The sequence below is a fragment of the Ranitomeya imitator genome, chromosome 6, assembly GCF_032444005.1.
Source record: "Ranitomeya imitator isolate aRanImi1 chromosome 6, aRanImi1.pri, whole genome shotgun sequence".
NCBI lineage: Eukaryota > Metazoa > Chordata > Amphibia > Anura > Dendrobatidae > Ranitomeya > Ranitomeya imitator.
In genome coordinates, this window is record NC_091287.1 from 243,946,670 (window position 1) to 243,960,760 (window position 14,091).

Below are 14,091 nucleotides of genomic sequence, written 5' to 3' on the forward strand. Positions count from 1 at the left end.
TTTAAAACACCTTAAACATAAGAGCTCGAGAACATTATCTGGGACTTAAGTCAGTGTCTAATCAGTTGGGTTTGTGTAGACCAACAGAATTGAGCTCTGCATCACTTTTATTTATATAGACGTAGTGTCTGGTCTATCCTGATGGCTGTGCCTTGTACTACAGCTTAGCGCCATGAGCCCTTCAGACTCTTTATTCTAATTAACGGATCGGACCTTAAAACCATCAAGCACCGATTGCATATCCTAAGAAAAGGTCATAAGTTCTTAAATCCCAAATAACCTATTTTAGTAGCATATAATGTAGACTAAATCTGAATAGTGCTTTCATTAAGAAATTTCTTGTTGTCACAATAGGTTGGTGACCTAATTTTTTTCTTCTTTTTAAGCTCAAGCAGTAAGGAACGTGAACCCTGCTGGGAATGTTCAACCAGGTATGCGGATGTTTATTTTACATTTTCCTTTAATGAGTTTATAATAATTGCCATTTCTCAAGTGGCACGATCTCTATGTCCAGTCAAGATTTGTCATGTGGCAATAAAGGGAACACCAAGGGCATCACAAATCAAAAAGTCAGATTTAAAATTAATTTCTCTCTAACTCTGATATGATCGAACATATCAGAGAAATGGGGTCTAATACCCAGCAACGCAATGATTGCATGGCATAAGACCAGCGATCAGCAGACAAATTAAACTTTAATTTCCTTACTATAAGGCCGGGATCACACATACGCGAGATACGGCCGAGTCTCGCAGGAGAAAACCCAGGTCTGGCGCCGGCACTGCGGAGCGCAGCGTGCAGCTCTATGTATTGCTGTGCGGCTGCACGCTCCGCTTCGGAGTGCCGGCGCCAGAGCTGGGTTTTCACCTGCGAGACTCGGCAGAATCTCGCGCATGTGTGATCCCGGCCTAACAAAAAAAAAAATGAAAAATGTTCAGCAACCAAAAAACGCTGTTTTTATGTGAAAAAAGTTATTAGAAAAAGTTATAATTATAAGGTATCACCATGTCTAGAACAACCTGAGCATTATCAAAAGTGATTGCCTCTGTACGCCTGGTACTTTGACACAGCACCTGTGACTGCTGATCTGAGTCACCAAGAGAGTGCGGTCATTGTGTGCATCACGCAGGGTCTAGCCCAGCCAATGAAGAGAAGGTAATTTCAGGCAGGCAGCAGAGGCTGATACAGTTGACACAGCTATTGCCCTTTGACGCAAGCATCTCGGCATCCACTGAGATTCTCAACCAAAGCGTCGTCAAAAAAGTAGGAGGAAAAGTAAAGCAGCTAGGTAGTGTGGGCAGGGAAGGATAGGGAAGTTTTAATTCAAAACTCATAGATGAATATAAATGTAAATTGAGATAATGTCTTTATGCCTCAAGCTAAAGTATTAAATATACACTGCTCCAAAATATAAAGGAAACCCTAAAATATCACATCCTAGATATCGCTGAAGGAAATATTCAAGTTGCAAATCTTTATTCATTACATAGTGGAATGTGTTGAGAAAAATAAAACATAAAAATGATCAATGTAAATCACAACTAATATCCCACGGAGGTCTGGATTTGGAATGATACTCAAAATCAAAGTTGAAAATGAAATTACAGGCTGATACAACTTCAGTGGAAATGCCTGAAGACAAAAATGATCCTCAGTGTGTGTGGCCTCAACGTGCCTGTATTGACCGCCCCCTACACACACACACACACACACACACACACACACACACACACACACACACACACACACACACACACACACACACACACACACACACACCACTTCTGGACATGCTGATGATGATGCGTTGGATGTTCTCCTGAGGGCTCTCCTCCCAGACCTGGATGACAGCATCACTCAACTCCTGTACAGTCTGTGGTGCAACGTGGCGTTAGTGGATGGAACTAGACATGATGTCCCATATGTGCTCAATTGGGTTCGGGTCTGGGGAACGGGCAGGCCAGTCCATAGCTTCAGTGGCTTTATCATGAAGGAACTGCTGACACACTTAAGCCACATGAGGTCTACTGTTGTATTGTCCTGTATCAGAAGGAACCCAGGGCCCAGTTCCCCTGCATATATGGTCTCACAATGCATCTGAGGATCTCATCCCAGTACCTAATGGCAGTCAGGTTACCTCTGGCTAGCATATGGAGGGCTGTGCGGCACCCAAAAAAACTGCCTGCCTAAACCATTACTGACCCACTATCAAGCTAGTCATGCTGGAGGATGTTGTAGGTAGTAGAATGTTCTCCATTGCGCTTCCAGACAGTCACATGCGCTCAGTTTGAATCTGCTCTCATCCGTGAAGAGCACAGGGCGCTATTGTCGAATTTGCCAATTTTGATGTTCTCTGGCAAATGCCAGTTGCCCTGCGCCGTGTTGAGCTGTAAGCAGAGCATCCACTTGTGGATGTCGGGCCCTCATACCTGCCTCATGGGGTCGGTTTCTGACAGTTTGAGCAGACACATGGATGTTAGTGGCCTGCGGGAGGTCATTGTGCAGGGCTCTGGCACTGCTCCTCTTTAATCTCCTTACACAAAGGAGGAGGTACCGATCCTGCTGCCGGGTTGTTACCCTCCTAAGGCCCCCTCCACAGTTCCTAGTCTACTGGCCTGTCTCCTGGTATGTTTTCCATGCTCTTGACACTGCTGACAGGCACAGCTACCCTTCTTGCCACAGCTCTCTTGATGTGACATCCTGGATGAGCTGCACTACCTGAGCAACTACTGTGGATTGTAGACGCCACCTCATGATACTGTACAGTACCTCTTGGGATTAGAGCAATGATAAAATGCAGAAGTGACCCGAACAGCCAAAAAGGGTGTAGTCACCCACTGCATAACCACTTTTTTTTTTATTTTTTTTTATAGGGGTTGTCTTGCTAATTAACTATCATTTCTACCTGGTATCTATTTCATTTGCACAACAGCAGGAGAAATTCATTGACAATCTGTGTTCCTCTGTGTTCCCTTTACTATATTATATATATATATATATTTATTTACAGTATATATCGAGTTATTATTGTCCTATAGCTGTGCCATATAGTGCTCTGTACCATTCATTATTGCCCCATAGATGCTCCTTATAAAGCTGTGCCATTGCTGCTGCTGCAATAATAAAAAAATAAAAAAAACGCCGTACTCCCCTCTCTTGCTTGCAGCTCCTCTGCGTCCCTTCCCGGCGTCTCTCCGCACTGACTGATCAGGCAGAGGGCGGCACGCACACTGTATGCGTCATCGCGCCCTCTGACCTGAACAGTCAGTGCGGAGAGACGCTGGGAAGATGGAGCGGCGCCCGGCGTGTGGAACGCGGACAGGTGAATATGAGATACTTACCTGCTCTCGGCGTCCCGCTCCTTCCCCCGGACAGCAGGTCTTCGGTGCCGCAGCCTCTTCCTCTATCAGCGGTCACCGTTACCGCTCATTAGAGAAATGAATATGCGGCTCCACCCCTATGGGAGTGGAGTCCATATTCATTTCTCTAATGAGCGGTCCCACGTGACGGCTGAACAGGGGAAGAGCTGCAGCACCCGGAGACCGTGGGACGGGCAGGGACAGCGCCAGGAGCCCCGGAAGCAGGTGAGTATGCCTCAGCGCCCTCTCCCCCTCACCCGCCGACCCTGCCGCCCACCGTGACTCGAGTATAAGCCGAGAAGGGCACTTTCAGCCCAAAAATTTGGGCTGAAAATCTCGGCTTATACTCGAGTATATACGGTAAATGTTTCAAATCCTCAAACAAATTTAAATATTAGACAAAGATAACACAAGCACAAAATGCAGTTTCTAAATGAAGGTCTTTATTAAGGACAAAATAAATCCAAAGCTACCTGGCCATGTATGAAAAAATGATTGCTAAACTCCCTTAAAACACAAATTAATTATGGTTAATCACACACACTTAAGAAGTTCAGCTCAATTTTCCTAGCCACACCCAGACCTGATAACTACCACACCTGTTCGCCATCAAGAAACCACTCAAATAGGACCTGCCTGAAAAAGTGAGGTGCACCAAAAAGTGATGGTGAACCTTCCCAGGAGTGTCTGGCCAAACAAAATTACCTCAAGAGTGCAGCGATGACTCATCCAAGAAGACTTGCTGTGGTAAATGGAACCATGAATTCTGCTGTCTACCAAATAATCCTGAAGGAGAATGTCCTTGGGTTATACAGCAGGATAGTTATCCAAAACACACCAGCAAGTCCACCTCATGCTTAAGAAAAACAAAATTAAGACTTTGGTGTGGCTTGTCAAAGTCCTGACCTTAATCAGATTGAGATGCTGTGGCAAGACCTTAGAAAAACGTATCATGCTCAGAAACCCTCCAATGTGACTGAATTACAACAATTCTGCAAAGATGAATGGGAGAAAAATTTTCCAGAGTGTTGTAGAATACTCATTGTCAGTAATTGCAAACTCTTAATTGCAGTTGTTGCTGCCTATTGCGGCCCAACAAGTTAATATGGTTTAGAGGGCAATCACTTTTTCACACATGGCCCTGTAGGTTTGGATTTATTTTTCCCCTTAATGACCCCAGTTTTTTTCGGTTTTACGGTTTCGTTTTTCGCTCCCCTTCTTTCCAGAGCCATAACTTTTTTTTATTTTTCCATCAATATGGCCATGTGAGAGCTTATTTTTTTGTGGGACAAGTAGTACTTTGAACAACATCATTGGTTTTAGCATGTTTTGTACTAGAAAACGGAAAAAAAATTCCAAGTGTGGTGAAATTGCAAAAAAAAGTGCAATCCGACACTTGTTTTTTGTTTGGCTTTTTTGCTAGGTTCACTAAATGCTAAGACTGACCTGCCATTATGATTCTCCGGGTCATTACGAGTTCATAGACACCAAACATGTCTAAGTTATTTTTTATGTAATCAAGTAAATAAGGCAGCACACTGCAGCGCTAAAACATGCAAACATGAAACACGAAAATTGACATGCATTACTGCACCAGAAATATAAAAAATGAGAGCGTTTAGCGCATAAAAATGGCCAATTTTATGTGTACCTGGTAGCCACTTTACGGCATCTCTCTTATACCAGGTCCTACACTTGCCTTTCCTCGCTGAGAATAAACGTCTCCATCTGAATGGGTACCTGTGAAACCTCTTATTAGACTAAAATTCTCTCTGTGGAGGGGTATTGGACCATGTTTGCATGTTTTAGCGCTGCAGTGTGCTGCCTTATTTACTTGACTATATACGAGTGGGCGACTCTAGGTTCAGCACCTGTTCACACTTAGTCTATGTTTGGATGTGACGGTCAGTTTTTTAAAATTTATTTTTTATGTAAGTGGTAAAAAAAATTCCAAACTTTAAAAAAAAAAAAAAAAAAAAATTACCCCGTTTTCTGATACCTGTAGCGTCTCCATTTTTCATTATCTCTGGTTGGGTGAAGGCTTATTACTCTGTCGCCTCATTGGGGGACACAGGACCATGGGTGTTATGCTGCTGTCCACTAGGAGGCGACACTATGCATAATCTGAAATTGATTAACCGTGGCTCCTCCTCTGCAGTATACACACCTGGACGGCGCCAGCCTTCTCCAGTTTTTGCTTAGTGTCGCATAGGAGGCACACCTAAGATTTTTTTTTTTTACTCCGTTTTTTTTCCGACGGACTACAGATGACGAAAAGTGGGTCTCCTGTGAGACTCCCGGCATGGCTCCTTCCTCGGGCCCCCTATTACGGGGTGCCCGGTTGAAGTCGAGATGGCTTTTTCCCCATGTCGCTTCTTCCGCAGTCCCTCGGGTGCTGGTTCGAAGTTGAGACCCCCCTCCTTCCTTTTGGTTTCTGGGTTGAGGTCGAGGCGAGGATAGAACCCCCTGAAGGTGACAGCAGCACCCTCTCTAATCCCCCTCTGGGGGCATTAGGTTGAGATGCCTCAGGTAGGGCCTGTACAGGCAGCATTCTCTAGCTCCCAGCATGGGCCAGCACACTGCGTCTGCATCCAGGGACCCCAGCCCAGCTGCGGGCTCCTATCGGGGCCGGGGGGAGTGCATGCAGACATGGCACAATAGAGACACAGGGCTCCCTACGCCCTTGTCTCTGCGGTTGCACCAGCTCTATACTGCCTCAGGGGGGCCCCTTACAGGGCCCCCCCTTCCGCTTATAGCCCCACCGCTATCCTGCCTTTAAATCCAGGGGGGTCCGGTTCAGATCCGACCCCCTTTCGGACTTCCGCGCCGGCCCAGAGCCTTTCTGGGCATCAGGCATCTAATTTAGGCCGCGGCTTCGGCCTAGCTGAAGCCGCCGCCTCCTCTCCTCCCCCCGAATCATAAATATGACTCTACAGTGTAATAGAGGGGGCGGATTGAGACAGAAAGGGCGCGTTTTTACACGTCTTTGCCGCCTTTTTTCTCAGCTCTCCGCCACCTTCCTCTTCTCAGCTGCCATTTCTACTGCAGGAAGGATTAACCCTGCATCTTCCGGTCAGCAGGACCAGGCCAGCCAGTCTCCCGGGGGTACAGGACTGTGGATCTTCGGCGCTGGACCTAGGGGCAAACTGGTGGGGTAAGATCACAGCTGGGTTGTTTTACTCGGCTGTGAATCCATATTCCCTATAAGGCTCCCCTATAGGTTCCTCTGCATAGCTACCCCTGTAAGGTTCTCTGCATTTCCAGCCCTTCTGCACTCTGTGCACTATGTCGGGCTCAAGGTCCAAGAGAACCAGGCAGGACTGCTATTATGCATTCCGCACAGCCTGGAGGACCGCTCTTCCCAGTGGCAGCTCGTACCCGCACTGCCAGGACTGCACTCAGACTACTGTGTCAGAGCCCCAAGACGCCCCTGCCAATGCTTCGGTGTCTAATGCCACGCCGGAATGGGTCACTAAGATGTTGCAATCTGACGCAGTCTATAGATAACCTAAGCTCCACATTGCTTCAGGCTCTGCAGAGTCATGCCTCGGCTATGACCGTTACCCAGCAAAGGGAGAGCTTGACTCAGGGACAGGACGACCCTGGCACATCCACGTCTAGGTCAGGATGCAAGTGGACCCACAGGTCACGTTCATCTGCGTCATCCCATAGCACACGGTCATCCCCTTCTAGGGAAAGGCACCGTAGTTCCAGGTCATCTAGACCGTCCCCTTCCAGGGGCAGACAAGGTAGATCTCCGCAATCCCCGATGTTGTGAATTCTGTGGCTGAATTCACTCCTGTGGTCACAAGTGGTACTGCAGCTTCTGAGCTTCCTCCTTCAGGTGTTCTGGTGAGCTCGTTAACTGCTTCATTACTTAACTCCGCCTGATGCTGCTATCCTTGCTCCTTGTCAATGTTTCAGTGTTGGATCTGAGCTTCTCCTGATTGTTCCTGTGACCTGCTGCTCTGTATAGCTAAGTGCTTTTTGCTTTTTTGTTGCTTTTTTTCTGTCCAGCTTGTCTTTTGTTTTGCTGGAAGCTCTGAGACGCAAAGGGTGTACCGCCGTGCCGTTAGTTCGGCACGGTGGGTTTTTTTTTGCCCCCTTTGCGTGGTTTTGCTTTAGGGTTTTTTGTAGACTGCAAAGTTCGCTTTACTGTCCTCGCTCTGTCCTAGAATATCGGGCCCCACTTTGCTGAATCTATTTCATCCCTACGTTTTGTCTTTTCATCTTACTCACAGTCATTATATGTGGGGGGCTGCCTTTTCCTTTGGGGAATTTCTCTGGGGCAAGTCAGGCCTATTTTTCTATCTTCAGGCTAGCTAGTTTCTTAGGCTGTGCCGAGTTGCCTAGGTAGTTGTTAGGCGCAATCCACAGCCGCTTTTAGTTGTGTTTAGGATAGGATCAGGTGTGCAGTCTACAGAGTTTCCACGTCTCAGAGCTCGTTCTTGTATTTTTGGGTATTTGTCAGATCACTGTGTGCGCTCTGATCGCTAAGCACACTGTGTTTCTGGATTGCCTTCATAACACCTGTCATTAGCAAACATAACAGTACAAGGAGCCCAAACTAATGATTCTCAATAGAGGGAAAGAAAAAGTTCTGACATCATTTTTTTTTTTTTTTCTGCTCGGTGTTCATTTTTTTTTTTTTTGTTTCCCCTAGACATTTGGGTGATTCTGGACACAGGTGTGGACATGGATATTCAGGGTCTGTGCTCTTCAATGGATAATCTCGTTATAAATGTACAAAAAATTCAAGATACTATTGATCAGAAATCTATGTTAGAACCAAGAATTCCTATTCCTGATTTGTTTTTTGGAGATAGAACTAAGTTTCTAAGTTTCAAAAATAATTGTAAGCTATTTCTGGCCTTGAAACCTCATTCTTCTGGTAATCCTATTCAACAATTTTTGATTATTATTTCTTTTTTGCGCGGCGACCCTCAAGACTGGGCATTTTCTCTTGCGCCAGGAGACCCTGCATTGAGTAGTGTCGATGCGTTTTTCCTGGCGCTCGGATTGCTGTACGATGAGCCTAATTCAGTGGATCAGGCTGAGAAAAATTTGCTGGCTTTGTGTCAGGGTCAGGATGAGATAGAAGTATATTGTCAGAAATTTAGGAAATGGTCAGTACTCACTCAGTGGAATGAATCTGCGCTGGCAGCTTTGTTCAGAAAGGGTCTCTCTGAGGCTCTTAAGGATGTCATGGTGGGATTTCCTATGCCTGCTGGTTTGAATGAGTCTTTGTCTTTGGCCATTCAGATCGGTCGACGCTTGCGCGAGCGTAAATCTGTGCACCATTTGGCGGTACTGCCTGAGGTTAAACCTGAGCCTATGCAGTGCGATAGGACTATGACTAGAGTTGAACGGCAGGAATACAGACGTCTGAATGGTCTGTGTTTCTACTGTGGTGATTCCACTCATGCTATTTCTGATTGTCCTAAGCGCACTAAGCGGTCCGCTAGGTCTGCCGTCATTGGTACTGTACAGTCCAAATTCCTTCTGTCCATTACCTTGATATGCTCTTTGTCGTCGTTTTCTGTCATGGCGTTTGTGGATTCGGGCGCTGCCCTGAATCTGATGGATTTGGATTATGCTAAACGTTGTGGGTTTTTCTTGGAGCCTTTGCGGTGTCCTATTCCATTGAGAGGAATTGATGCTACACCTTTGGCCAAGAATAAACCTCAATACTGGGCCCAGCTGACCATGTGCATGGCTCCTGCACATCAGGAAGTTATTCGCTTTCTGGTGTTGCATAATCTGCATGATGTGGTCGTGTTGGGGTTGCCATGGCTACAAACCCATAATCCAGTATTGGATTGGAATTCCATGTCGGTATCCAGCTGGGGTTGTCAGGGGGTACATGGTGATGTTCCATTTTTGTCGATTTCGTCATCCACCCCTTCTGAGGTCCCAGAGTTCTTGTCTGATTATCAGGATGTATTTGAAGAGCCCAAGTCCGATGCTCTACCTCCGCATAGGGATTGTGATTGTGCTATCAATTTGATTCCTGGTAGTAAATTCCCTAAAGGTCGATTATTTAATTTATCCGTGCCCGAACACGCCGCTATGCGCAGATATGTGAAGGAATCCCTGGAGAAGGGACATATTCGCCCATCGTCATCACCACTGGGAGCAGGGTTCTTCTTTGTAGCCAAGAAGGATGGTTCGCTGAGACCGTGTATTGATTACCGCCTTCTTAATAAGATCACTGTTAAATTTCAGTATCCCTTGCCATTGTTATCTGACTTGTTTGCTCGGATTAAGGGGGCTAGTTGGTTCACTAAGATAGATCTTCGTGGTGCGTATAATCTGGTGAGAATCAGGCAAGGAGATGAATGGAAAACTGCATTCAATACGCCCGAGGGTCATTTTGAGTATCTAGTGATGCCGTTCGGATTTGCCAATGCTCCATCTGTGTTTCAGTCTTTTATGCATGACATCTTCCGTGAGTATCTGGATAAATTCCTGATTGTTTACTTGGATGACATTTTGATCTTCTCAGATGATTGGGAGTCTCATGTGAAGCAGGTCAGAATGGTTTTTCAGGTCCTGCGTGCTAACTCTTTGTTTGTGAAGGGATCAAAGTGTCTCTTCGGTGTGCAGAAAGTTTCATTTTTGGGGTTCATCTTTACCCCTTCTACTATCGAGATGGATCCAGTTAAGGTCCAAGCCATCCAGGATTGGATTCAGCCGACATCTCTGAAAAGTCTGCAAAAGTTCCTGGGCTTTGCTAATTTTTATCGTCGCTTCATCTGTAATTTTTCTAGCATTGCCAAACCATTGACCGATTTGACCAAGAAGGGTGCTGATTTGGTTAATTGGTCTTCTGCTACTGTGGAAGCTTTTCAGGAGTTGAAGCGTCGTTTTTGTTCTGCCCCTGTGTTGTCAGCCAGATGTTTCTCTTCCGTTCCAGGTCGAGGTTGATGCTTCTGAGATTGGAGCAGGGGCGGTTTTGTCACAGAGAGGTTCTGATTGCTCAGTGATGAAACCATGTGCTTTCTTTTCCAGGAAGTTTTCGCCCGCTGAGCGTAACTATGATGTGGGCAATCGAGAGTTGCTGGCCATGAAGTGGGCATTCGAGGAGTGGCGTCATTGGCTTGAAGGAGCTAAGCATCGCGTGGTGGTATTGACTGATCATAAGAACTTGACTTATCTCGAGTCTGCCAAGCGCTTGAATCCTAGACAGGCCCGTTGGTCGTTGTTTTTTGCCCGCTTCGACTTTGTGATTTCGTACCTTCCGGGCTCTAAAAATGTGAAGGCGGATGCTCTGTCTAGGAGTTTTGTGCCCGACTCTCCGGGTTTATCTGAGCCAGCGGGTATCCTCAAGGAAGGAGTCATTGTGTCTGCCATCTCCCCTGATTTGCGGCGGGTGCTGCAAAAATTTCAGGCGAATAAACCTGATCGTTGTCCAGCAGAGAAACTGTTCGTCCCTGATAGGTGGACTAATAAACTTATCTCTGAACTTCATTGTTCGGTGTTGGCTGGTCATCCTGGAATCTTTGGTACCAGAGAGTTAGTGGCTAGATCCTTCTGGTGGCCATCTCTGTCACGGGATGTACGTACTTTTGTGCAGTCCTGTGGGATTTGTGCTAGGGCTAAGCCCTGCTGTTCTCGTGCCAGTGGGTTGCTTTTGCCCTTGCCGGTCCCAAAGAGGCCTTGGACACATATTTCGATGGATTTCATTTCTGACCTTCCCGTTTCTCAAAAGATGTCAGTCATTTGGGTGGTCTGTGATCGCTTTTCTAAAATGGTCCATCTGGTGCCCATGGCTAAATTGCCTTCCTCCTCTGATTTGGTACCTTTGTTCTTTCAGCATGTGGTTCGGTTGCATGGCATTCCTGAGAATATTGTTTCTGACAGAGGTTCCCAGTTTGTTTCAAGGTTTTGGAGAGCCTTTTGTGGTAGGATGGGCATTGACCTATCCTTTTCCTCGGCTTTCCATCCTCAGACTAATGGCCAGACCGAACGAACCAATCAGACCTTGGAAACATATCTGAGATGTTTTGTTTCTGCAGACCAGGATGATTGGGTGTCCTTTTTGCCGTTGGCTGAGTTCGCCCTTAATAATCGGGCCAGCTCGGCTACCTTGGTTTCTCCATTTTTTTGCAATTCTGGGTTCCATCCTCGTTTCTCTTCAGGACAGGTTGAGTCTTCGGACTGTCCTGGTGTGGATTCTGTGGTGGATAGGTTGCAGCAGATCTGGACTCAGGTAGTGGACAATTTGATCTTGTCCCAGGAGAAAGCTCAACTTTTCGCTAATCGCAGACGCCGTGTGGGTCCCCGACTTCGTGTTGGGGATCTGGTTTGGTTATCTTCTCGTCATATTCCTATGAAGGTTTCCTCTCCTAAATTTAAACCTCGTTTTATTGGTCCGTATAGGATTTCTGAGGTTCTCAATCCTGTGTCTTTTCGTTTGACCCTCCCAGACTCCTTTTCCATACATAATGTATTCCATAGGTCGTTGTTGCGGAGATACGTGGCACCTATGGTTCCATCTGTTGAGCCTCCTGCCCCGGTTTTGGTGGAGGGGGAATTGGAGTATATTGTGGAGAAGATTTTGGATTCTCGTGTTTCTAGACGGAAACTCCAGTATCTGGTTAAATGGAAGGGTTATGCTCAGGAAGATAATTCCTGGGTTTTTGCCTCTGATGTTCATACTTCCGATCTTGTTCGTGCCTTTCATGCGGCTCATCCTGGTCGGCCTGGGGGCTCTGGTGAGGGTTCGGTGACCCCTCCTCAAGGGGGGGTACTGTTGTGAATTCTGTGGCTGAATTCACTCCTGTGGTCACAAGTGGTACTGCAGCTTCTGAGCTTCCTCCCTCAGGTGTTCTGGTGAGCTCGTTAACTGCTTCATTACTTAACTCCGCCTGATGCTGCTATCCTTGCTCCTTGTCAATGTTTCAGTGTTGGATCTGAGCTTCTCCTGATTGTTCCTGTGACCTGCTGCTCTGTATAGCTAAGTGCTTTTTGCTTTTTTGTTGCTTTTTTTCTGTCCAGCTTGTCTTTTGTTTTGCTGGAAGCTCTGAGACGCAAAGGGTGTACCGCCGTGCCGTTAGTTCGGCACGGTGGTTTTTTTTTTGCCCCCTTTGCGTGGTTTTGCTTTAGGGTTTTTTGTAGACTGCAAAGTTCGCTTTACTGTCCTCGCTCTGTCCTAGAATATCGGGCCCCACTTTGCTGAATCTATTTCATCCCTACGTTTTGTCTTTTCATCTTACTCACAGTCATTATATGTGGGGGGCTGCCTTTTCCTTTGGGGAATTTCTCTGGGGCAAGTCAGGCCTATTTTTCTATCTTCAGGCTAGCTAGTTTCTTAGGCTGTGCCGAGTTGCCTAGGTAGTTGTTAGGCGCAATCCACAGCCGCTTTTAGTTGTGTTTAGGATAGGATCAGGTGTGCAGTCTACAGAGTTTCCACGTCTCAGAGCTCGTTCTTGTATTTTTGGGTATTTGTCAGATCACTGTGTGCGCTCTGATCGCTAAGCACACTGTGTTTCTGGATTGCCTTCATAACACCTGTCATTAGCAAACATAACACCCCGACCAGAGAAGGCCTCCTCCCCAGCTCACCCAGCAGGAGACGCCTCAGTTATACACAGGATTCGGAAGGCATCTGTGACTCCGACTCAGACAAGGAAACGGTGGGGTTCCTGATCCCAATCCCTCCTAGCAATACAGCGCTAGTTGAGAACTTAATCTCTTCCATCCATCGGGTGCTGGACATTTCTGATCCGCCACCAGAGGCCCAAGAACACAAGATTTCCTTTGAAGGACCTCTGAAGCGCCTATGGTTTCTCTAACCACCCAGAGTTTAAGGCGATCCTTAAAAATCAGCTCTCACAGCCTGAGAAGAAATTCGCTAATCGCAAATACCTGGAGGCGAGGTACCCCTTCCCGCAGAAGGATACCAAAGAATGGACAGACCCACCCGAAGTGGACCCCCCAGTCTCTAGACTAGCAGCACAGACCCTCCTTTCATTGCCAGATCAACCCTCAGGAACGCAGCAGACCGGCAGGTAGAACGCATGGCTCGTTCAATTTTCGAGGCCGCAGGGGCATCCCTGGCTCCCGCTTTTGCTTCAGTTTGGACTGCCAAGGCCATTGTGGCCTGGGCCAAAAATTTACAAGCTGGCCTCCAAGCATCCGCTCCTGAGCTGTCGGACCAAGCGGTTCAAATAGCAGTCTTAGCAGATTACATGCTTCATGCAGCTCTGGATTCAGCAAAGGGTGTAGCGGGGGATAGCATCAAACGCCATCACAATTTGGCGTATCCTCTGGCTGCAGGAATGGAAAGCGGACGCAGCCTCAAAGAAGTCCCTCACGCACCTCCCCTACCTCAGTGGGCGACTTTTCGGTGAACAGTTGGACACAATGATATCCAACGCCACCGGGGTAAGAGTACCTCTCTTCCTCAACTGAAGCCTAAATGCACTTACAAGAAGTGTAACCAAACTCGATTCCTATCCTTTCGGAATTCTTTGGGCTGGTCCGTCTCGCGTCCAGCACAAAATCGTAACCGTTCCCCACGCAGGGACAACTCACGGTCAACACAAAGGTCGGACAAGACCTGGCAGTCAAAAGCAGCCCAGTCTAAGCCCAGAGGAGGAAAATCTCATACTTTCTCCTCATCATCACTCAGGGACTCCGGAAGACACCACTCCCGTAGGCGGCCGACTTTTGCTCTTTCATCAAGTCTGGCTGCCTATTACAGAAGACAGGTGGGTCAGGGAACTAG

General features: G+C 47.0%; 1 protein-coding gene across 6 annotated transcripts in view; it reads left to right on the top strand.

The window, feature by feature from the left end:
* The window catches only part of LOC138642407 (uncharacterized), a 231,528-nt gene that overhangs the window by 63,133 nt on the left and 154,304 nt on the right, over positions 1-14,091 (top strand). For all 6 annotated transcript variants that reach the window (XM_069730531.1, XM_069730534.1, XM_069730535.1 and 3 more), the window contains one exon: positions 387-431. In XM_069730531.1, coding sequence (XP_069586632.1) covers positions 387-431 — 45 coding nt within the window. The remainder of the gene's footprint in view (positions 1-386; positions 432-14,091) is intronic.